Genomic DNA, 19,161 nt, shown 5'->3' with positions numbered 1-19,161 from the left:
TTTCATGTTAGAGCTGTCACACTATGCTAAACTAGGCTTAAGCCAGTTAACTTATGTTGGAATCTCCTTTTCTATGCCATTCAAATATAATAATAATGATTATCATAATAATATAATTAAAACCTTGCTGCACTTTCATAGCACTGCTCTTCTTGAAGTTTTTATGCTTTTCCATGGGTTAGCAGTAGAATTTATCTTTGCTGTTGATTGCTTTGATCACCAATAAATGTAACACAAAAATTCAAAATAATTTACCATATTACCCATCTGGCAAAGTGAAGTGGGTGAAAACATCCAGCGGTGATTTGATGTCTTTAAAATAAGATGCTGACAACTAGACAGTCAGAATGAGAGAGATTTTACATTTGTCGGATTTTCTGACTCAGATGTAAGATCCTTTTTAGTTGACCCCAAATAGAATACAATTTGACATAGATAGTGCTGAGCACCATGCTTCAGTATCTTGGATTAGCCTTGAATTAATGATGACATATATGGTAATATTTTTCATTTTCAGGCTTTTCCCAAAGGATAATATTAGTCTGGTTAGGAATATGAAGTGAAAGAGAGAGAGAGAATTAAAAGGATGGGGTCCAACCATGCTACCATGGTTGTCAAGTAGGATAAGATGCCAAGTGCCTGCAGTGGGTGGGAGTCCAGATATATAAGCAGCCTGAAATGACATCAGATTCTAGTGGAAGCGGTGGCAGACAGGAGAAGATCTGCTTTCTGAATGGCTCTTTGCATCAACTTATATAAAGGGAAGCTTCGGGATCATGAATTTAATAATGTTTTGTCTAAGGTAGGTCCTGTTTGCATTTCATATGTAATAATATAATGTAATGTAACATAATGCAACGTAATATTTTGAACTTTTTTTCCTTATTACTTTCTAAAGTATATGGAATTGCAAGCAATAGAATAGATGTTCTTTTTCATGTTGGTCATTCTTTTGAATATTATTCAGTACAGAATTTTATTTAAAGCATACCTTTCATTTTACTGTGTGCATTCTAATGAATAATATAGCTAAATCAAAGATTTTGATGGCGACTGGGGAAACTGGGATGATGAGAGGGGACGTCCATAACTATCCAGTTATTCAGAGAACAAAGCTATCAGAATTCATGAAGCTCAGCTTCTATGAGAAAAAAGAAAATTGGCTCTATAGTACAGTGAGTACTATAATAAATTCAGAAACAGTGGAGAATATATAAATTGATAGAAAGGAGCTGAGGAAGATACTTTAAGTCAGAAGAATACTGAAGAAAAGAAGAGATGTGCTAGAAGTAGACAATGAAGAACTTTTAAAGTGGTAGAACTGACAGAACATACATGTGGCCAAAAGAACTAGGCCAAAAATAGTAAGTGAGCAAATCTGAATAAACATTGGATGGTAATGATCAGTGCTTTTTTGTAAAAAAAAAAAAAAAAGATGTAGGAACTCACACACATCATACAACCCACCTTGCCTACCCTAGAAGGTTCCATCCAAAAAAGGTGCCAGAATTCCGTTCTGGGCGTTCTATGACAAAAAAAAGCCCTCATAATGATATAAGCTAAGATAAAGATATATTTTATTAAACAAATTTATTTAGCTGCTGAATGCACACAAAATGGTTCTGGGTGGCATATAACATTAAAAATCCACAGTTAAATATTCACAACTTAAATCTCCTCCTGCCCCCCCTCCCACCCTGTGGCAATGACAATAGAATCAAACAAGCCACTTGTTCAATTCTGAATGGGATCCCCAAACCTAATGACAAAAACATGTCTTTAAGATCTTGCAGAAAAGCAATAAGGTGAGATATAATCTTATTTTTGGGGGGATGATATTCCAAAGGGAGGGAGCCACCACAGAAAAGTTGTTCCTAGATCTCACCAGATGTTCTTCCTTGGGACTTGCAATATGCCCTGCTTTCCTACTCTGGTGGGCTGGGTAGATGTAATCAGAGAAAGGTGGGTTGACCTGTAGGGATTTAAAGGTGGTAACCTTTAATTGCACCTTGGATTATATCTGAAAGCAAATCAGCAACCAGTGCGGCTCTTGCAAAAGAGGTTATATAGGCAAATTTGGACTTGCACAAAACCATGTGGGCTGCTATATTTTGAGCCAACTGAAGCATTTGGATGCTGTTCAAGGGCAGCCCATGTAAAGCACATTATAATACTCCAAATGGACCAGGGTGTGGGTGATTATGATAAGGGCCTGTTGGTCCAGAAATGGGTGTAACTCATGTACAAAACACAGTTGTGTAAAGGCCCTCCTGACCTTGACTGCTGCTTGGTCCTCAATATGGAGTCACAAGTCCAGGAGAGCCCCCAGATTATGCACTAGGTTTGTCTGGAGTAGTGCAGTTCCTGGAGAACCCCCCCACAACCTCCACAACAATTCTGCAAAACCAAGGATTTCCAGACCTAAAGCCACTCTGCCTTCCAGGGTTCAGTTTTAACCTGTTGCTCTCCATCAGGCAGCAGGTTCATAAGCTGTTGATTAGTTCACTTCAACAACCTCTAGGTAGCATGAAAGGGTGGTCGTGGCATTACTTAACTCACCACAGGTAAAAATGTACAATTATCATCAGCATATTGACAATATCTCAACCTGTAGTGACGGATGATCTCACTCAATGGTTTCATGTAGACATTAAAATAGGATTGGGAAATAGGATTGGAGTAAGCAGTACAAAGAGTACAGAGAAGAGCAACAAGGATGATTAGGGGACTGGAGGCTAAAGCATATAAGGAACGGCTGTTGGAATTGGGTATGTCTAGTTTAATGAAGAGAAGGACGAGGGGGGCATGATAGCAGTGTTCCACTATCTCAGGGGCTGCCACAAAGAAGAGGGTGTCAAGCTATTTTCCAAGGCGCCTGAAGGCAGGACAAGAAGCAATGGGTGGAAACTAAGCAAGGAGGGAAGCAACCTAGAACTAAGGAGAAACTTCCTGACAGATAGAACAATTAACCAGTGGAACAACCTGCCTCCAGAAGCGGCAAATGCTCCAACACTGGAGGTTTTTAAGAAGAGACTGGACAGCCATTTGTCCGAAATGGTATAGGGTTTCCTGCCTGAGCAGGGGGTTGAACTAGATGACCTCCAAGGTACCTTCCAACTTTATTATTATTATTATTATTATTATTATTATTATTATTATTATTATTATTATTAAAATAGGGGCCGAAGGTCACATCTCTGGTTCCCAGTCAACACCAAATGGAAATTGTCTCAAATAATGGAGGCAAACCAGGACAGCAATAGAGATGCCCCCCCCCATCAATGTAGGGATGGCTAGGCTGTGTTGGTGTTTTTGGAGGGGGGGCATGTTTGTCTGACTTAGATGCTGGCTAGTGAGTCAGTCCACTGATATTGGATGAGCTCTTGAATGGGGACATGCTGGAATGGAGAGCAGGCATATAGTTTTTCCTGTGGTCTGCTCCTTCCTTTGTTCCTCTTCCCCCAACCAAAGTAGCAGGCAGTTCTGCGGGTAACCAAAGAGGAGGAAGAGGCTTCACTGGGACTCACCTGAGGGTTGTGAGGGCAGGAGAAATAGCACAGGCCTATATTAAATGCTGAAAGAAGAATGATCCAATGTACTATGGGTTGTCCAATTTCCTTTTAAAATTTATATACTTCATCAAAAGAAATATCTGCATATGTTGTTGTGCTTCATTGTACTGTAAGAAGCTTCCTTGCTTTGTTCACATAATTTAACTCTGGTTTTATCAAGTAATGCAAATTTTTGCATTACCCAACACATTGAGCCAAGAATTAGGTTTCGTATAACATTTCAGTTTAATATACACTTAGCTAGCTGTGATTCAGAGTCATGCAAACACACCCATAGTCTTGACCTTCTTTATAGGTTCCAGGAAAGGTTTCACAAGCCATTTTTACTGATCGACTAATTCAGACCAGGCCTAAGATTGGTAATTCTGAAAGACTTGATTAGTAAGAGATTAGAGAGGCCAAAGTAAACTGGTAATTAGCTTTCTCAGTGCTTACTTGGCCCACAGACTGGTTGGCCTTTGGCCTTCTTATTTGTGTACTGCATTTAAAAGCAACTTGAGATTGCCTCAGATCAGAAAGCATGGAGGGGGGAGCAGGAAGCAACATAAACAAGTAGGAGAAAGTGTTACTTTGGAATCACTATTTAGCAAGGAAGTGTATCTATTAGGGGAAGACTTGTAAAACAGTTAATGTGATTGTGATCTGGGTGCTTGGCAACCAGTTTGCAATATGAAAGTTGCAATGTCCCACAGTCCTGCATATGATTATCATTTGTGACCTTCCTGCAAGCTTCCCACAAGTTAGGTCAATGGGGAGACTGGCAGAGAAGCTCCAGTAAGTTGCTCATACTCTCCCCTACCTGGCAACAACCATCCCTGGCCCTACATTTTGGTGCTGTGCCTTGCATGCCCTTGTACACTCTTCCCAATCTAGCAGCATCCACTTACATGCCTGCCAGCCTGCTTGCAAACCAACTAGTCTCACTTAACGACCCATCATCCTCATTTAACAATGGCAACAGTGAATCCTAGCAATGCCATTGCAAAGCAATATGGTCAGGTGATGTTACATTTAGTGACGGAAATTCAATATTGTTAACCAAGAACTACCTGTATAAACGAATTGCTTTAGTCAGAATAATAACAGAATAAAAGAGTTAGAAGGGACCTTGGAGGTCTTCTAGTCCAACCCCTGTTCAAGCAGGAGATTCTATTTCTATTCAGACAAATGGTTGTCCAGTCTCTTTTTAAAAGCCTCCAGTGATGAAGCACCCATAACTTCTGAAGGCAAGTTGGTTAATTGTTCTCACTGTCAGGAAATTTCTCTAAGTTGCTTCTCTCCTTGATTAGTTTTCAACCATTGCTTCTTGTCTTGCCTTTTGGTGCTTTGGAATAGGTTGAATATTTGTGGCAGCCCTTCAAATATTGGAACACTATTATCATGTTGCCCTGGTCCTCCTTTTCACTAGATTAGATATATTCAATTCTTGCAACAGTTCTTCATACGGTATGTTTTAGTCTCCAGCTCCATAATCATCTTTGTTGCTGTTCTCTGCACTCTTCCCAGAATTTCAACATCTTTTTTATATTGTGGTAACCGAAACTGGATGCAGTATTCTAAGTATGGTCTTACTAAAGCTTCATAAAGTGGTACTAGTACTTCATGTGATCTTGATTCTATCTCTCTGTTACTGCAGCCTAAGATTGCATTGGCTGTTTTGGCTATTGTCACACACTGCTGGTTCATATGTAAAGTGATTGTCCACTAGGACTCCAAGATCTCTTTCACGGTTATTGCTACTGATTCAAATTTCACCTAATCTGTACCTGTACAATTGTGTTTTTTTTTTCTTGACTAAGTGTAAAACCTTACTTTTCTCTACATTGAATTTCATTTTGTTAAATGGGGCCCAGTGTTCAAGGCTGTCAAGATCCATCTGGATTTTCAGCCTGTCTTCTGGGGTGTTGGCTATTCCGACCAGTTTAGAAATCTTCTCTTCTCTCCAAGTCCAGTGCTTTTCACTTATTTTCTTGTGGATGCAATTCTGTGCTTGTTTAAGGTTTGTTTGGGTTTTTCCAGACTTTTGAAGAGATTATTTCTGATCATGGGTAAGGAGAGAGGATGTTACACCTCTGCTCCCTATGCCTGCCTGGAAATCAGCTTAGTCTGGAGATAAGAATGCATATTTCCTGAGGTTGGTTATTTAGATGTATTTAAAAACTCATATACTGCTAATCTTTAAAGGAAGAGAAGATGATTGGCAATTCTTTTCTGGCACAGAAAATTGGGAGGACACATGCAGCAGAGGAACTGTCCAATTGGGGAGAGCAGCATCTGGCAGTCTGAACTGAACATCTGTCATGTTGCTGCATTTCCAGCTCAGAAAGAATTTTCTTAAGCAGTTTAGAATCCAACTGGCACCCGTATAAGGCAGAGGCAGCATAAGGGCACAATGTAGACACACACTAGATTTTTCTGGCTTGTTAGCCTCTTCTAGCTTTTTTTTTCAAGCCTGATTCCTGAACATCCATACCCATATTGTGGGGAAAGTATTAAACTGACTGAGACCTTAGAGAACATCTGCTTACCAGAGTAGAGTTTCCTTGGTGTAAAATGGTTCCTTTCTATTTTGCAGCTCCCCTCTCCCCATTTTTCTTCTCTTAACGAAAACCATATTATAGTTGTTCCACTATAAATTAGTCAAAGGCATTGCACAAGGACTTGGCAGAAAATGTTTTGGGTGGAGGGGTATCTGCCAAAACTTTTTTTTAAAGCTAAATTTCTTTCTTTCTGAGTGATCTCTTACGATTACACCCGGATAAAATTGTTTTTACTAAAAATAGAATTACTGTATATGCTGTACAGAGAAAAAGGAACAAAAGATGTAACAAGACTGAAAAAGTCAGCAAATGTCATAAATCTGAATTTGCTATTTAAATAAATCTTTACACATGGACAATTGGATATTATTACTTTTTTAAAAAAAAATAAAGGTGGGTGTAATTCCATCCATTGGACTGAATATTGTTTTCCAGATTTTTTTTTAGAGTCCGGGCAAGGTTTCTTTATTTCCCCTGAATTTGAATGTAAAGGCAATAATAACAACAGCAAAAAATCTGTTTCCCATAAAAGAACCATTGCCTCAAGGTGAGTGAGGTTGAGGGAAATCAATCCTGATTCGATTAAGACCGGAAAGAGTGTAACTGTATTTGTGTTCTGTTTCAAGATTCAAGACAAATGGATTAGATTTAGTGGGGAGGGGTACCTATTTATCTCTACCTTTGGTTGGGAGTCAGGCCTTTTGTGGGCAAGACTGTGTTGATTTAGGATTACGGTTTGCTGGAAATGAGTTGATTTGCAGAAAGAAGAGAAGATGGCTCTCATATATATATATACAGAACAATATCAGAAATTAGTGGGAACAGGGGGACAGGCTGGCACAAAGAAAGAGGCTGTTACATTCCTACTTCCATATTCATTGATTTAAATGAACCCCAAATGAGCAGAATTTAACAGGGGTCAGTCCTAAGCCCATATTTAGCATGCTGAGAGCCGAACTGAATTCCTGCTTGCATTGACAGGATCAGCATGGAACTATATCATTTCATTAGGATAAGGCAGAACAAAGTTAAAGCTAAGAGCAGAAGAAGTGAATGAAATCCAAGCAGCGTTAGGTTTGCCACCCCAAAAGCTCTCTGCCCGGCAGAGAGTTTCATAATTAATCACACCAATCAATGCCCCCCTCTTCCCTATGTATGATAATAAAGCGATTGAATCTGCAGCCTTGAGAAGGGCTTCAGATTGCAGGGTTAATATGGGATTTGGCTTTAGTTCATTAATCTGCTTTGACTGAATTTGACTGAAACTTTGTCAAATCAAAACCTACTTTCAGAACTTGGCCCAGGCATGTTTTCTATCAAAGCAGTACAGCTGTTGCTTATAAGGGTTTTGCAATACATTCAAATGGAGCTTTTCACAAAGCCTGTTAGGGTGAGCAAGTTGCTCACCACCATGCCTCGTAGAAGGCTCAGCCAGCAGCTAAACTTTTCCAATTGTTTGCATTTATGAGCCAGCAAAAAGAAAAATCTTGCTTTGATGGCTGTCTCTACAGTGATGCTGCCAGTGTATGTTTTATTACTTCAATTGTTTATCATCAAAGAATTCTAACTTCAATATGACAAATAATATGCATGCTTTGAAATTCTCCCCTCTAATTTTATTTTATTTTTTTAAAGTTTACCTGACCTTTAGATTACAAAGCCAATTATGCAAACAAAGATGCTCTTTTTATGTTAGTGATGGGAAATGCTTTTATAGCAGACATGATATCAACTAACCATTAGGGTTAGAGTTAGGAAAATCTGGTGTGGAATAGACAGTAATAGTTAAGCTGTTGTGTTTTGGGCAAATTGTACTTACATAAACAACATGTTACCTCCTTATATTCATTATTGCTTAATCAGATAAAATTTGGCATATTGTCCAACATATGAACCAAACCAGAATAAAAATATAAGGGATGTCTTTACACAAATCTTTGTAGGGTAGAAGAATATCAGCAATAATACCAACTAGATCAAAGAAGTGGAATGTAACCATTTAAGTACAATACATCACAACAATAGGAACATGAAAAGTTCATAAAATATGATTTTAGGCCTTATCATCATCACATAGTAATTTAATAGTGTGATTAAGAATATATAATGTTCTGCCTGCAATTGGATAAATTGAAAATACAGTCACTAATCCAGATTACCAGAGACAAACTTTCTTCATTATGTACTTATTTAAACCTGAAGATTTTCAGGCTTCTTCACAAAGTATGCCTGAGATTGGCAGCCATTAGAAGGATCCTTCTTCATGCTCATCCCTGAGATAAAAGGTAAAGGAGTCCTGCAGATTTTACTCTGCTAGCCGTTGCCCGTGATAGTTCTGCTATTGTAACCTCCTCTGATTTCTGGCTGTGATTATGTGCCCTGTTAAGTTGTTTAAGAAAATGTCTGATTTGCATTGTTACCAATTTCATTTGCAGCCACTTTTACAATCACATGCCAGAATGATCTAAAACAATTAGTTTAAAATTTCAGTCTTTGTACAAAAACAATAAAGAGCTATTTGTCATAGATTATTTGGTTGCTTATTACTATTAATGCTTATTGTCTAGTACATTAATTTATTGATGTAGAAATGTGGTAGGGAAAAATCTGGTCAATCCATCAAAATCAATTTTTTGTTTAAAACAGGACTCACCAATTTTGAATTGTAAATACAAAATTGTGGTTGAGATATGTTAAGAATTAAGGTCCAAAAAGCATTGAAACACATGCTCAGACCAGGAATTGATGGTCAGTAATAGAATCAAGTTCACAAGTCTGTTCCCATGTTCACTAGTAGTATTCCTAAAGTATCCTTTTTCAATTTAAAGGGGGCTAAGAGAAATTTTACTTAGTGGGAAAAAGAATCAGGAAAACAGTACTATCTTGAGTCCAAATAGAAATCTTTTGTTAGAATCCAGACTGTTCCTATTCCAAAGTGGGACATTCTTTAAATGCTGTGTTTTCTGGATTTATCCTGCAGTAAGAAGTCTCAAACTATACTTTCAGTGAAAGCTCTAAGAGATACTCTCTGTGGCATCTATAAGTTGGCCTAGTAACCTGCTTTTTGCACAAACCCTAGCAAAGTTTTCCTTTGTGCTACAATTGCAAGACATAATTATGTATGGGTTATAATAGGACAGTCCTTTCTTGATGTTACGAAATACTATTAATTTGCCTAAATGACAGTCTGTTGAAAAAGAGGTCACCAGATGGCTCAACCCAAACTTTGAAAGTCCTTCCAAGACATGCTGAATCAGAGACCCAATACAGATGACCAAACCATTCCATTCTGTCTAAATCCTATGTAATATTTGCCAAACCAAAAGGAAAATTTTGTTACACAGGAAGTAGAGGTGTGGATCTACTATGACATATAGCATTTTGAAATCCAAGTAAGAAGAAACATATTTGGTATGTTGGTAGATTATGGTATGTGGGAATGACCTCAAGAGACAGGGGGAGGAAAGTAGCAGCAGGAATGTGGACGTGGCTGGTTTATGTGGATATCCCTAGTTTATTGGACAGTAAAGGTGATGAGGGAAAAATATACTTTCAGACTTGCAAGACTTCATACTTTCTGTAAATGTGACCTTACAGCAAAGTAGAGGTAGTTTTTCTGCTGTTCTTCTTGTCTGAACTTCATTGCCAGGCTAACAGTAGTACATATACATTTGCTGAAAATGCAGTAGCAACATTGAATCAAGCATTTTGACATTGCTTCTATTTGCATTTTAGCCTAAAACATTTACAATACAGTCTTTAATGTTCACACTCCATAATGCAGTTCATAACTTCCCATTGCATATTATTTTACCCTATCAAGTATGAGATCAAATAATGAACCATAGAAGAGCAACTGTTATCACTTCCAAAATCAACATTTGAGAACTAAGTACTCTTTGTTGACTTCAAAGCCATTGATTAGGCACCCATGCATTATTTCTAGGTTACACAGAAGGAAAGGTTACCCATGGAAACAGGCAAGAGACAGCATTGAACATGATGGTGCCCTCCCAGCTTTGTGTTGAAATTAGGAACAACTCTAATTGCTCTCTTGATCTCAAAAGCCTACACTCAGACACCAACAGACTCTGCCAAAACAGCATAAAAAGACCATTTGACAAGATATATCCTCCTAGATTTTATACAGCAAATGTCTATCCAAAGCTCCTCTCTGCTATTTCTTCAGCATCTTCTTATAGCTAATTATCTCGGGTGTGCTTCTGTTGCTGAATTGTGTTGCAGGAACAAACACCATCGGTTTTAAAGATTTATTTGCGACACATCCAACGTTAAATTGCAAATCAAAACTGTCATCTAAAACAGTGGAGAAGTTACTGAACATTTTTATAATCGTAGCAATGTTAGTAATATTGATTTATTTCGCCCGAAATAATCATATTACGCCTGTGCTTCCTATTAGGTTTCATATGCAATTAAAAGTGCTGTTTTTGACTCGGTTGCTTGGCACCAAGGAAATGTCCAGGACTATCTTCTGAACTGAAGTCATAAAAGAGCCAAGGGTCCCCACCCCTGTTCTAGGAGAATCTATTCATGGTGCGGAGGCTGTGATTTGGCCACAGATAAGATGTTTATGAAAATAATCACAGCCAGCCTGAAATGAGGGGAAAGGAAGTATATCCAGAACTATGGGGTAGAATTCTTCCTGCCTCTCCCCTAACCTTCTTATTGTGCATGGTTACATTTCAAAAGGCTACTGTGTTGATTGAACTACTGAGTTGCGACTTCCCCAACTCTTTACTGTTTCTTGATCATGTTGTGCCACTTCTTAACTCTTGTCTGGCAGAGATAGACATAAACAAAAACTGAAATCCAGTATTCTTCAGGATTCTTGAGGATTAATAAAGCAGAAGCCTGAGCTGCACCAGGAAGAACCATCACAACCCTGAAAATTGAAATGTTTATGAAATAAAATGTTTTATGCTGGCAGTTCAGTGTTATGACAACTATAAATGTTTAGATGTACTGTACTTGTGTTAATGATGGATTATTTCTAATATTAGATGAGTCACAGGAAACTTGGAGAGCAACATTCCTTCTGATTTTTGTTAGATAGTATAACAAGAATTTTCTTTTCTTCTCATTTCCAATTCTTATCATATAACTAAAACACACTTTTAAACACTTTTCTTAATTTTGGTGAAAATAATTATACAACTTAGTAATAAACACACTACAATAAGCTTTTAAACTGCATACCAAGCAAAGCTTCCTGTGAAGTTTTTTTTTTCAATTTCTGAGTCTTTATACATTAACTATATGAGATTTACTCAACAAATGATGCTTCAAGAACTCAAATTTTCATACACCTTCTGACAGTTTCATCATAATTCTCCAAGACCTTTGGCATTTAGGGTCAAGCTAATGAAATTTGGCAGATTTTAATTTTTTTTTCAGTTTACTAAGACAACTGCATGGGTATAATAAAAGACAGCTGTTTTGGTCCTCCTCCCATGGGATTGAGTCTGATCTGTCTCCTCTCAGTTTGATCAACAACATTGCAAGCCATTGAGTTTCTGCTGATGTTCCCATACTACCAACCAGTCCCAATGAAGGTGCCAGGAGTCTCACATACTGTTGGAGGAATGCAAGGACAGGAACAGAACACTGGGATAAAGGAGCAAAGGAACCAGAGGGAAATTCCCACGCAGTGCAAGCAAGGTTCTTGGGAGTATGACTCATTCAGTTTCTTAATTTATTTCTGAATAAAGATGAAATAATCAACATTTTTTAGCAATACTAGTTTGTGTGGGCCTACTATGGTTTACACATGCACAGGGCTCATGTTCTATGCACATAAGCATACAGCTCAGAAGAAATATTGGTGAATTGAAGAAATACTGCTGAGTCCTCCCTATTTGGATGGTCATTTCATATCTGCTGAGAAGTTTCTATACTTTTCCTCTTTCTAACCTTAATCCTAACCATTCATCTTTCAAAGTGAAGGATTCATGCAGTTGAGAGCCATTCATGGTTACTCAGATAATAGACCCATCACCTTTCATGACAGTTGCCTCCCTCCCTTACTAACTGTAAATCCTATGAATTCTTTGGGATAGGTTTTCAGACAAATGTTCAAAGTTAAGGCATTCAATATTCCAACTTCCCTATTGTGGGATTCAATGACTTGTAGATTTTGTAACAATAAAATATATCACAGAGGAATTTACTGTAAGTGTCATTCATTGCTTATTTATCTAACATATTTATATGCCACTGTTATTATTTATTTTGAATTCTGTTGAAATTAAACTAGTTTTATCGTTTGTAATATTATCCAGCTTTGCAAAAAGTTGATGAATGAATTATGTATCTTCTGTTACTGCTTACATGTTCCCTCTTGAAATTTTTGCTTTGTGCATTTATTTGAAGAAATGTTTAACAAACAATACATCATTGTGTACAGTGGGGCAGATAATTTTTCCCCAAAATTATCAATTGGGAAATTGTTTTCCTTATGACCAGCTTTTTTCTAACTGCTACCTTCTGTTCAAGATGGGGATGAAGGGAAGTGTAGTCCAATGGATTAAGAAGTCATTTAATGGAGGAAGGTTGTCTCTGGGGTTTTTTTTGGGGGGGGGATTTACAATAAATAGAAAAATTTGCAACAGAAATTTGCCAACCAGTTACATTTAACAATTTCTGCAAAATAAAATAATAAAAAAACACTTTTAGCATTTGGTCAGTGTTGCTAATATAACCCTTAGAGTTGCTTTGGTGTTAAAGTAGGTCGCCTATCAATTCCTCTCTCCTTATGCACCATGTTGATGGAGGAGGGAAATATAACTTTTTCCTCTAATTTGGAGTGCAGTTTGGTCAATATGGCCCACTACTAATTTTGAGCAGAAGGACTGTCTTATTTGGAGATTAAAGGGCTGTACCCATTCATGGATTATTACAGTGTACATTCCCAGAAGGACTGTACATGATGAACAACTCATAACTGAGACCAGAATACAATCCACTGGAGGAATTGGCAACCCATTATAACATTCTTTCAAGAAAACCAAATGTACATTCATAAGTAGAACATAACTGTCAACATGATATTGGCAAATGAGCTCTGAGATTGAAAGGTATCCAGTAAAGTAATGGGGAAAAGCAGGGGACAAATGTGGCTATTTGATGTGGCTAGATTAAACAAAAAGGATGTTGTGCTGCTGCATATTGACCACAGGCAAAAGAAAAGTTGGATGCTGCAAAGATACATATTTCATTGGTATGAGGAAAGTCAGAATCATAAATCAGGGCAAACTAGATGTTGCCAGAGCAGAAACATCAATGAGCTTTCACATTCTGGGAATCACTGAACTGAAATGTACTGGAACATGTCACTTCAGATCAGAGGAACATCAGATCTACTGTTATTAGGAAAATCAGAGAAGAAATGGAGGAGTCATTATTATTAAATAACATTGCAATCAGGGCACAGATACAATCTCAAAAAGATAGAATGAGCTCGATTCAAATCCAAGGCAAAGCAATCTGTATTATAGTGATTCAAGTCTATGCTTTTAGCACAGATGCAGAGGAAGTATAAGTTGAACGATTCTATGACAATCTGCAGTAACTGGATGACAACCCCACCCCATCCCACCCCAAAGATACCTTACTAATTTTTGATTGGAATGCTAAAGATAGAAACAAAATAGCATCTGGAATAATAGGAAAATTTGGGCCCCATGTGCAAAATAAAGCAGGAAAGAGACTCATGGAACATTGCCAAGAAAACCCAATATTTGTAGCAAATACTTGGACAACATTGGTTGGACAATATGAAAATCAAATTGGCCATATACTCTGCAAACAAACTGAGAAGCTCCTCAAAGAAAGAGAGAACAAAATCTGGTTCTAGCTGCAGCTCAGATTATAAACTCCTTGCAAAATGTATGATTTCAAAGACACTATTTCAAAGAAATAGTTTCTGATGGACAATCTTGATACCCACTGGCCCACAAAAAGTTGAAAGCTACTGAATGATTGAGCCAAGAACAAAAAGGCTGCTGGCAAGAGTAAGGCACCTGCACCAATTTTACTAAAAATAACCCAAAATTGGGAGGAGGATAAATTGAACTCTCCAGGAGATGTCAAATAATCTGCTGTTGTTTCTGCTGTAGTAAAATGTAAGAACATAGTGAGGAGTGCCCATTGTTTATTTTGGCTTCCTTGAATTTAATTCTTTTGAGGATGCTACAAAGTTCCTCAGTTGGCAGCCATTACAGAATAAACAAACATTGCAAAAGAAGGTAGTCATAAATTGGTTGAGAAGAACAATTTGTCTACAAACCTTTCAGCACTAAGACTGCAATGAACTTTCTTTGCCATCCTCCTTGCACAGATACCAATCTGTTATATAATATCATACAAAAACTCAGTTAATATATTACTCAAATGTACTTGTTCTGATTTGGGATTTTTCTGATTGTTCTCTTCTAAGTACTTCCTTATCTTTTGTTGTGTTTTATCCCAACAACTCTGCTGCTACAACCTTCATTTTATTTATATCTTTTTTATCAGAATATATATGATGGACAAAAGCTTTCTGATATTTCTAGAAATACGTTTTTATTTTCTCTCTATATATATAATTAATTAACAAATACTTCTAGTATCTCCTTTATCTCCAAAAATAGCTCTGGGCACCAAAACATGTTCTTAGACAATAAAAATGTGTGGTTTCAATTCAGTGTGTAGTTGGAAAATGTGATTACCTCCACTGAAAAAAAGAGATGAGAGGAGAGAGAAAGAGAGAGAGAGAGAGATAGGTAGCTAGAGATATAGATAGATGATAGATGATAGATAGATAGATAGATAGATAGATAGATAGATAGATAGATAGATAGATAGATAGATAGATGGAGATGACAGATTTTGTAGAAACAGCGTAACCACTTTCTCCCTCTTTATTTAATTTTTTAGATAATATTCAGTTTAGTTAATTATTTTTTCTTCCGAAGCATTATTTGTTAGTTCATCTGAATTCTCTTTGAACTCTTTTTAATGTGTCCAGTAATATTGATATTAATAATCAGATAAATACATTGGTGGAATTCTCTTTTACTAAAGGAAGCTGAGCAGTGGTGAGTTTCAGCCAGTTTGCACCACTTTGGCAGAACCGGTAGCTAATTTTTTGTTGCCCAGGCCCAGAAATGACTTCTGGAATCAGCATCCAACAGAGAACCGTTTGTTCACATATTTGAATCCCACCACTTAGGCTGACACACCGTTCCTTACACCCTTATGCTCAGCACAGATGGGTTATTTTAGAGAGAGGCCAAAAAGTCAAAATGGCACCCACAAAAATGTCTCACAAATAAGTAATATTTTAATGGTAGGAGAACTTATGACTGGGGGAATTCCCCACTAAACAAGAACACAATAAGGGCTGACAACACTTACTGGTCATGAAATATGGAATAACTACTTTGGGAGGGGAGCTGAGAGCTTAGAATCCCAAACTAGAAACGCTTCATACTGTAATATTGAGAAACAGTGCCAATTGTAACTTCCGTTTCTTATCATTTTGATTGCAGAGGACAATGGACTTCAAGGTGACTCCAGTTCTGGCCTTTGTGCATCAAGAATGAAAGGAAATTTGCCGAACTCCTGTTTTAAGATTTCTGAAGAATGGATGGAGAGCCTTTTACCTCCAATTTTTTTTCCTCTGGAAACTTCCCTTCCGAAATTGGCATTACCTTGGAACAGAAAACTACATTTGCCTTTGTGCTTTTACTGATTATTTTCCTTGGTGCTCTCATTGTCCGATGTTTTCGAATCCTCTTAGACCCTTACAGGACTATGCCAACTGCCACCTGGACAGATGGACTTGACGGGTTAGAAAAAGGGCAATTTGATTATGTTTTAGCTTAGAGCCAGAAATGTAGCTACTTAGAAACATTTCTTGTTCTTACAGAGGCAAAAAAAAGCTAAAATTAGATGAACAGATGGGAAACAGGGTGAGCATTTAATGAAAACATGCCTGGGTTTATCATGGCTAGATATTGCCCAGCTGGAAAAGGGTGATGGACATAGTTTCTGGTTTGTTTTTCTGTCAAACTATTTAAGAGCTTCAATTCATATCAGTGCCATGTAAGACTTCAGTCCTGTTCACAAAATAAGCGACTCATCTGATGGCATGATTTGTTTTGAAATGAATGCTGAACTAATCTGCAGTCTATGTTTTGGCAGATTTCAACATCTAGTCAGCCTTGGAAGTCCAAGGTCCATTGCTAGACTGGATAATTGAAAAAAAAATATCCCAGAAGAAGCCAGAAGATAGGTTTAAGATACAGAAGGATCTTGACAGACTTGAACATTGAGCACTATCTAATAAAATGAAATTCAATGGTGAAAAAAGTAAGGTTCTACATTTAAGCAAGAAAAACCAAATGCACAGGTATAATATAGGTGGTACCTTGCTCAATAGTAGCAATTGTGAGAGGGATTTTGGAGTCCTAGTGGACAATCACTTAAATATGAGCCAGCAGTGTGCTGCAGCTGCCAAAAAAGCCAACACAGTGCAAGGCTGCATTAACAGAGGCATAGAATCAAGATCACGTGAAGAGTTAATACCATTTTACAATGCCACACTTGTAATATTGCATCCAGTTTTGGCACCACGATGTAAAAAAGATGTTGAGATTCTAGAAAGATTACAGAGAAGAGCAACAAAGATGATCAGGGGACTGGAGGCTAAAGCATATAAGCAACAGTTGCTGGAATTGGGAATGTCTAGTCTAATGAAGAGAAGGATGAGGGGTGACTTGATAGCAATGTTCCAATATCTCAGGGGTTGCCACAAAGAAGAGAGCGTCAAGTTATTCTTCAAAGCACCTGAAGGCAGGACAAGAAGCAACAGATGGAACCTAATCAAAGAGAGAAGCAACCTAGAACCAAGGAGAAATTTTCTGACAGTTAGAACAATTAATCAGTGGAACAACCTGCCTCCAGAAGCTGTGAATGCTCCAACAGTGGAAGTTTTTAAGAAGAGACTGGACAGTCATTAGTCTGAAATGCTATAGGGTTTCCTGCCTGAGCAGGAGGTTGGACTAGATGACCTCCAAGATCCCTTCCAACTTTATTATTATTATTATTATTATTATTATTATTATTATTATTATTATTATTATTATTATTATTATTATTATTATTATTATGGATCATCGCACAGTCAGCCAGATGTTCAGACTGGATTTGGCATTTTGTCTACCTATCGAGTCCTTACCCAGGACCTGGGATAGGCAGATGTGGATGTTTGATGGTATTACAGATATCGTCGCAGGATGGAAGCAGTTCCTAGTAAGGCTGCCTTTTGCAATTGACTAATAGCGAATTTGTCAATGCCAATGATGTTCAAGTGGTGCTCCAGTTGTTTTGGGATTGCACCCAAGGAGCCTATGACTATTGGTACTACCTTGCTTGCTTTTGCCACAGTCTTTCTATTTCTATTTGTAGGTCTTTGTATTTTGTTATCTTCTCCAGTTCTTTCTCTCTATTCTGCTGTCTCCAGGCACTGCCACGTCCACTATCCAGACTTTTTTGTCTTTCTTATCGACAATTGTTAAGTCTGGGGTGTTATGTTGCAGGTGCTTGTCTGTTTGAATTCTGAAGTCCCAGAGCAGTTTAATTTTATCATTTTCTATGACTTTCTCTATTTTATGATCCCACCAGTTTTTGCTTACAGGCAAATGATATTTTTTGCAGATCTTCCAATGCACCATTGTTGCTACTTTGTCATGCCGCTGCTTGTAATCAGTCTGTGCAATCTTCTTGCAACAGCTTACCAAGTGGTCCACTGTTTCTTCAGCTTCTTTGCATAGGCGGCACTTACTGTCTGTTGCTGTCTTCTCAATTTTGACTTTGTATGCATTTGTCCTTAAGGCTTGGTCTTGTGCAGCCAGAATTAGTCCCTCGGTCTCTTTCTTCAATTTTCCTGCTCTTAGCCATTGCCAGGTTTTATTATTATCTGCTTTCCCAGCTATTTTTTTCATGTATTGGCCATGTAGTGCTTTGTCTTCCCATGCCTCTATTCTGTTCTTCATTTGGTCTTTCTTGTAGGCCAGTTTGGTCTCTCCAGTAGTTAGTAAGCCTTCCTGATATACTAATTTCAGTGCATCTTCATCATTGTTCTTCAGATATTCTTCCAAAGCCATTTTTTCTTCTTCAACCATCTGATGTACTTGTAGCATTCCACGCCCACCTATTTGCCTTGGTAGATAAAGTCTATCAATGTCACTGCGTGGATGAAGGGCATGATTCATTGTCATTATTTTTCTGGTCTGCCTATCCATTGCTTTTAGTTCTGCTTGAGTCCAGTCCACTATTCCAGCTGTGTACCTAATGACTGGGATTGCCCAGGTGTTGATTGCCTTTATGGTATTTCCTCCATTGAGTTTGGACTTTAAGATCTTCTTCACTCTCTTGATGTATTCACCTCTAATCTTTTTCTTGACTTCAGTGTGCTTGATGTTGTCAGCTTGAAGAATACCCAAGTATTTGTAGTACTCTTCCTCATCCAGACTCTTAATGTTATTTTCGTGGGGCATCTTGATTCCTTCAGTTTTCACTATTTTTCCTTGTTTGATAGTAAGTGTGGCACATTTGTCCAAGCCAACTCCATTACAATATCTTGGCTATATATACGGACAGTGTTGAGCAGCGATTTTATTTCAGATGATGTTTTTCCATACAGCTTCAGATCATCCATGTAAGGAGGTGGGATAGTCTAGCAGATGTTTTTGATGTTTGATAGCCATGTCCTGAGTTATTCAGTATTGTTGACAGAGGAAACAGTGCAATAACAAATAGTAATGGTGATAATGAATCTCCTTGAAATATTCCTCTCTTGATATTAACCTCTCCCAGCTTCTCACCATTGATCTGCAACTGTGTCTTCCATTGTGCCATCGATCTTTGCACAAATTTTCTGATGTTTCTACTGACTCCTGTTATTTCTAGGCACTTTATTATCCAATCATGTGGCAGAGAGTCAAATGCCTTTTTGTAGTCAATCCATGCCACATTCAGGT

At 37.8% G+C, this 19,161-nt stretch overlaps 1 protein-coding gene across 1 annotated transcript; it reads left to right on the top strand.

Annotated features, from left to right (window-relative positions):
- Nucleotides 1-724: 724 nt before the first annotated feature.
- Nucleotides 725-16,003, top strand: CTXN3 (cortexin 3). The gene is made up of 2 exons (XM_039334155.1): nucleotides 725-802; nucleotides 15,667-16,003. Exon 2 carries the CDS (start codon nucleotides 15,761-15,763, stop codon nucleotides 16,001-16,003), a length of 243 nt encoding a protein of 80 aa, XP_039190089.1. The 5' UTR covers nucleotides 725-802; nucleotides 15,667-15,760.
- The last annotated feature ends 3,158 nt before the right edge of the window (nucleotides 16,004-19,161 follow it).

Source organism: Crotalus tigris, unplaced genomic scaffold, assembly GCF_016545835.1.
Source record: "Crotalus tigris isolate CLP2741 ecotype Arizona unplaced genomic scaffold, ASM1654583v1 scf7180000017628.32516253702:7417878, whole genome shotgun sequence".
In the NCBI taxonomy this organism is placed as follows: Eukaryota; Metazoa; Chordata; class Lepidosauria; order Squamata; family Viperidae; genus Crotalus; species Crotalus tigris.
The sequence above is the reverse complement of the archived record's forward strand: the minus strand, read 5'-3'. Positions and strand labels throughout refer to the sequence as shown.